Genomic DNA, 6,168 nt, shown 5'->3' with positions numbered 1-6,168 from the left:
GTCAACACCACAACCACAGATTCCAAACAAAATAGAAATCTTCTGGGACAAAGGACAAGAAAACAAAACAGAGCCGGTAACCATGGACCTAGTGTTGGGCCTCGCTGTTGGCATGTCAGTCTCCTCCCGTTTAATCATCATGTACATTCCCCCCCCCCCACAGAGCTATTTTGAGAAACATTTAGAAAATGGCTTTTATATGGCTAGATAGATATACCCCTTATTTATACCCCTCAGAAACGGTCTCTCTGTGTTTAGCAGCAGATGGGGAGGTGTTTTTGTTGTCTTCCTTCCCCTAGTTTGCTTTCCATCTCTGGATCGAAGTTCCATAGGAAGGAAGTCAGCCCGCTCCGCTGCCCCTGGGCGGAATGAACCCATCCCCTCCGTCCCCGGCGGGGCCAGACTCAGGCTGTGCCAGGCACAGTTCCCGAGGACCTGAGGGGCCACTGCAGCAGCAGGATGACCGCGGAGGGGCCGGCCCCTAGGCCTCACGTGTTGGGAGAATCAAATGTGAGGGCCCTGGTTTGCTTCTCCCAACAAGACCAACCAGGGCATCCCACTGGCCTCCAGTGAACAGAAGCTAGAGCAGAACCCCCAATCCATCGCCCAAGCAGGGCATCCTCTGGTCTTGCAGGATGCAGCCACCTGCACAGTTGCCACGGAGACTGCAGAGCCCGCAGCTCCGAAGGGCAAGGGGGAGGAGAAGGGAGCTGGAGAAGGCACGTAGTGATTGTTCTGGAAAAGTCCATCTGCTTCCATCCTCCCAGGAAACCAACCAGAAAAGGAAGGCAGGGACAGCTGGTGTCTGGGCAGAGAAAAGGCCTAAGATGCCCAAGGGTGGGCAGCTTTCCTGGCTTGCTGCGTGCTCCTTCCCGCTGGCAACCCAAGTCACTGACAAGGACAGAGCGCTGGCTGGCCTGGTGGGCAGCACCCACACTGGAGCCCCTGGGCAGGGTTCATTGAGGGCCCCAGGCCTCCGGCTCCAGAAGTAGCAGTCCAGGGAGGTCTCCTATCGGCCACAGCACGACGACTTCTTGGCACAGGTACTGACCTGGATGGTATCCTCCTTCACTGTGTCTTCTTGCTCCTTGAGGATCCTGGGAGAACAGTGAAGTAGGGTCAGGGGTCGAGAGGTGCTAGGTCCAGGACTACAGGCCCACTGGGAAATGAGGAGGGAACTCAGCCAGAGAGAGGAGTCAGCCTGCCCCGGGGGAGTCCAGGTTCCTCACTCTAACAGTAAGGCCAGAGAGTTCAGTCAATATGGCCCCTCCAGGACACCTCCTCCTGGAAGCCTGCTCTGATCCTCTAGGCTGGACAAAATGCCCTGTGCCCTCCCCTCTGTTACAGCCCTTCAGCCCGCATGGCAATGGGACCCATCCCTGGCTTCCTTCCCCACCAGAGCCAGCCGCCGCCTGCCTGAGGCCTGGGGCTGCATCCTTTGTCAGCTGAACCCACTAAGAAGCACACAGTGGAGGCTCCCGGGAGGCATGTGTCAATTGTTCATCCCAAGGGGGCGTGGCTCCAGATTAAAACTACGAGGTCAGGGATTCACTGTCACCATAAGCATCTTATCCCTGCTTGACCCCTGCCAGGCAGTGCTGTCACCTTCAGTACCCTCCTTGAAGCCCAGGACAACCTGAGAATGGGCCAGGGGATGCAGGTGTGACTGACAGGCCTATGAGACCAACCAAGCTCAGAGAAGCAGGGGGCTTTGCCCAGGGACGCTGTGACAGAGAAGAACCCAGAACTTTTCTCCAGGGTGCTCTGCAGCCCCACAGCCTCTCCAGGGTGGATTTGTTGTGAGTTCAAATACATAAATTGTCAAAAAGCATTTTAAATGTCTCCAAAAGAGTGCTGGGCGCAAAGTGGGCGCTATTCAGCATTAGTTGAGTGGGTGTTGGATGGGTGGATGCAGGGAATGCCCAGATGGATGGATAGATGGATGGATGGATGAAAATGGAGCTCAATGTGGTTCCCCCCAACCCCCTGAATTCTGGCATAGGGCTGCGGGAATCATTTTTCCACAGGGCCTGTCTTTTTGCAACGGTACCCTGAGTACGTCTGATTCGCACCACTCTTCCCACTGGCTGCTCGCTCCTGCCCCGCCCATGGGCTAGACCTGGGATTGGCAAACAGTGCTCCCTCCATACATTAAGTCCAATAAAAAAAGTAAAAGATATTATTCGGATAATGATGATTTCGCTTATTTGCAAAAATGTATTTATGGCTCTCAAATAATTCTTAAAATTGTTGCGAGGGACAGGAGCAACTTTTCTGACCCATGCTATTGCCCCATCCTGGCTCTCAGCTGGCTGCCAACCTATCCCAGGGAAGGCATTTCCTAGTGGCGAGGAGCCTGCAAGATGTATGACCTTTTCCAGGAGCATGTGTGTTGAAAGTGGGTCCCAGGGATAACGCCAAGCCTTAAGACTAAGAAGAAGGGCCCTGCCAGGAGAGGGAGACTGGTAGGGAAGACTTTCTTTTCAGTCTTTATTAGGTTGTCCCTAACCCCTAAAATCCCACACAAGCCACAATCTCCTGGGGTGCTGGACAAGAAGGTCCCGGGCAGAGGTGAAGGCAGGGTCTCCCACGGGACCTGGCCCCGCTGGATCCAGGAGCTGCTGCCCCTGGTCAGGTGTGTCTGTTTTACCTGGCTAGATGGAGCAGGGACTCCTGGGCATTGTGACCGGAAGAGGCACTGCATTCATAGAAGATCAGACTGTTTTCCTAGAATCGTGAAACACAGGGCTGAAAGGCGAGTACTGGGCTGTGGGGAGTAAGGTACACCCTGTGTGCAGCTATGCACCCCCCTACTTCCTCTCTCCCACCATGGAGTCGTCTCCGACTCAGCAATCTATAGACCTGCCCATAAATCTTTATGGGAACAGGCAGCCTTACCTTTCCCCCATGGGACGACTGGTGGATTTGAACCTCTAACTTTATAGTTCGCAGCTGTGATAGGTTTATTAGGCAAACCTAGCCAATAGAAGCATGTGGGATTAATCAGGTCGCCGTTTTATTGGAGGGCAAAGAGATAAATGACTTGGCAAGGCCTGCCCCTGCTCTCCTCTCTGGTGATCGGACCAGCCAGAGGCTGCGTTAGCTAGTTTTCTGCCTCAACTTGTGAGCTATACTACCTGTAGGACAGCCAACCCATGGATTGTGTCACTAGGGCTTGAGGTTCCTTTGAGACCTGCTTCCACACGTTGCTGGTGTGTGCATCGCTTGAGCTTGATGCTGGTGGATCCTGTCATCTTGCATTGCTTGAGTTCCTATATCCCATCTGCCCCTGCTTCGCTAAGCTCCTAAGCTGCTGATTGTTGGTGACCTGCCCTGCTGTTTGCTGCCTGTGGGCACACTCTGGCTGTATTGCCCAAGGGAAGTTCAGTTGTAAGGTGAGCAGATTTTCACATTGGTAAAGCAGGACATCATTGATAAAACTCACATCCTGGTGAAATAGCCACATGGCAGCCGAAAACCGTATACCTTAGCTTGTCGTGCATTCTTTCGAAAAAGCAGGACTTTTTTAAAATGCCGCGGGACGCAGGAAAAATTGTTAAAAATCGGGACTGTTCCAACAAAAGCGGGACGTCTGGTCACCTTATCTTTGACCTTGGACCTGGCAGCCATCATGAGTTGAAGGATTTCCAGTATATTAACTTCCACCGAAGTGAGTTGAACTGAGCCCCTCTGCACTGCTGTGTGGACTAATTAGCTGTTATATTCCTTCACGCTGTGTAACTCTATCCTCATAAAATCACAAGTGTCCTGGTTGTGTTTCTCTAGAGAATCCTGCCTAACATAGCAGCCCAGTGGATATCCCCCAGTGCCAATCCTCTCTGCCCAAACCTATGACCATTGGGTCACTTTTGAACCCTAGTGGCCTAGAGGATGGAGTAAAACTACCCTTTGCAGTTTGGAAGACTATCCATCTTTAAGGGAGCAGACAACTGCTGACCTTGTGGTGAGCACCCTAAGACATAACCCACCAGGCCTCCTACCCTCTCCCAGTCCCCCTTCATACCTCGACCCCCACCTCCAACTCTGTGCATGGTTGGCTTCTGTCTCCTCCGGCTTCCCAGAGAAGGTGAGCCAGACAACCCTCCCCCAGGGGAGCGGCAACAGTTGTCAATCAAGGACGCTGCCCACGGCCCTCAAGCTCTATAGTCCCACACCATTCTCAGGGTCAAGCGACCTCGCTTCATTTTTCACACCTGCCCTGGGAGGCAGCAAGAACGCACAGCCTGGGGCAGGCAACCCACTTTGTGCCGTATATCACAGTCAGGAGGCTGTGCATGGCTGCCCGGGTGGGCCACACTGTCCCTTAATGGCAGGATGCCGATGATGTCCATCCAGAGTCTCTCCTTTGGGAAATCTCCTCTCAGCAGCTCAGCAGCACTCGCTGCCCAGGTTGTCAGCACTGGTGCCCTAGAAACAGTGCCTGGCAGTTCATTCGGCTGGGGTTGGGCTGTGGGCATGCGGGAGCCCTGGCCTGGGCTCACTGTATTTCATCTCACTGCCCTGAATAGGCTTCCAGCTTCAAGGACAGCAAGGAGGCTGGCGCTTTGGGAGAGACGTGGGCTAGTCTGGCACGGGCCCACCCTCTGTGGCTGCAGATTAGGAGGTCTACTTCTCTGGTCCTTGCCCAAGAGGCCTGGCTGCAGCCTCCACCCCATCACCAGCCCCATGACCCACCTCTCTCCCCTGTCCACTTCTTTCAGAACCTGGCTGTGGAACAGAGTGAAGCTGGGGGCGGCAGGGGGCAGGGTGGAGGGATGGAGAATGCAGAGGGCCACAGCAGAAAGGTGAGAGTTGTCCTCTAGCCTCCAGTGCTGACCACATGAGTTCTGTGCTCTTTTGAATCAGCCACTAACTTCTCCAAACTCTACTCTTCCCTGTGCGGAACAACAAAAAAGAGAGGACAATGGGACCATAGCGACACAGGTCTCCACTTCCTGACCCCAACCCCCCGGACACAGGTGTGTTTTGCAATCCTGTACACTTTCGATCAGGGGTCCTCAAACGTTTTAAACAGGGAACCAGTTCACTGTCCCTCAGACCCGTTGCGGGGCTGGACTATAGTGTTTTTTTTTAAACACTATGAACAAATTCCTATGCACACTGCACATATCTTATTTTGAAGTAAAAAGGGGGGGGGGGCAAAAACACCCGGCGGGCCGGATTAATGTCCTTGGCGGGCCACATGTGGCCCGCGGGCCATAGTTTGAGGACCCCTGCTTTAGATTCAGGAAAAGCCAGATGTGAGCACACTGCAAATCAGAGGGCTTTGGTGGTACAGACAGCTGATGTACGTGGCTGCTAATCAGAATTGGGGATCTGAGTCCACCCAGAGGCACCTCAGAAGCAAGAGCTGGCATTCCTTTTCTGGAAGGTTGGCCATTGAGAACCCCTTGGAGCACAATTCTATTCTGACAGGCATGGCCACCATGAGGCACAGTGGATGTCTTGGGGACTGGCTTTACACTAAGGAGCCCTGGTGGCATGGTGGGTTATGCACTGGGCTGCCAACTGTGAGGCCGGCAGTTTGAAACCACTGGCCTCTCTATGGGACAGAGAGGAGGATTTCTGCTCCAGGAAAGAGTTACAGTTTCGGAAACCCATGTGGGTAATTCTTCCCTGTCCTATAGGGCTGCTATGAGCCAGAATCAAGCTGAAGGCAGTGAGTGAGGCTTTGAATTGTACTTTATCCAGCGTGCTTGGTGGATCTGGGGCAGCATTCTGAAATCCCACACATACATAGTCACAGACATGTAACACATACTTATACACATAGACATATCACAGGCATAGCCACACACACACAACACACTTCTATCAACATGCATATAACACATGCATATCCACATACATGTTCAGCTACATATAACACATAGATATTCACATACATGTAACACTTTTCATATTCACACAAAGTGAAATACATCAAAGCCATAAACGGGTGCATTTCTGTTCCGAGCTGATTATCATTATTATTAGTTTTTGCCAGCTGGATGGTGAAAAAGCTTTCTGTTTGCAGAGCTTTTTGGACTTAGGAATCATGGACGAGGTCTGGAGGACATGTCATTTCCTACAGACCAGAGGAACCCGGACACGTGAACGGCCTCCAGTCCCCTCTTCCTCCTTGTCCCTCAACTCTTCACGTGTGTG

General features: G+C 52.8%; 1 protein-coding gene across 1 annotated transcript in view; it reads right to left on the bottom strand.

The window, feature by feature from the left end:
- Positions 1 to 1,009: 1,009 nt before the first annotated feature.
- CRACR2A (calcium release activated channel regulator 2A) overlaps positions 1,010 to 6,168 on the bottom strand; it is a 96,395-nt gene continuing 91,236 nt past the window's right edge. The window contains exons 16-17 of the mRNA XM_075553385.1: positions 2,651 to 2,727; positions 1,010 to 1,097 (exon numbers count right to left, since the gene is read on the bottom strand). Coding sequence (XP_075409500.1) covers positions 1,010 to 1,097; positions 2,651 to 2,727 — 165 coding nt within the window. The remainder of the gene's footprint in view (positions 1,098 to 2,650; positions 2,728 to 6,168) is intronic.

This window comes from Tenrec ecaudatus, chromosome 6, assembly GCF_050624435.1.
Source record: "Tenrec ecaudatus isolate mTenEca1 chromosome 6, mTenEca1.hap1, whole genome shotgun sequence".
Taxonomy (NCBI): domain Eukaryota; kingdom Metazoa; phylum Chordata; class Mammalia; order Afrosoricida; family Tenrecidae; genus Tenrec; species Tenrec ecaudatus.
Note: the sequence above shows the minus strand (reverse complement) of the source record. Positions and strands in the feature narration are given on the sequence as shown.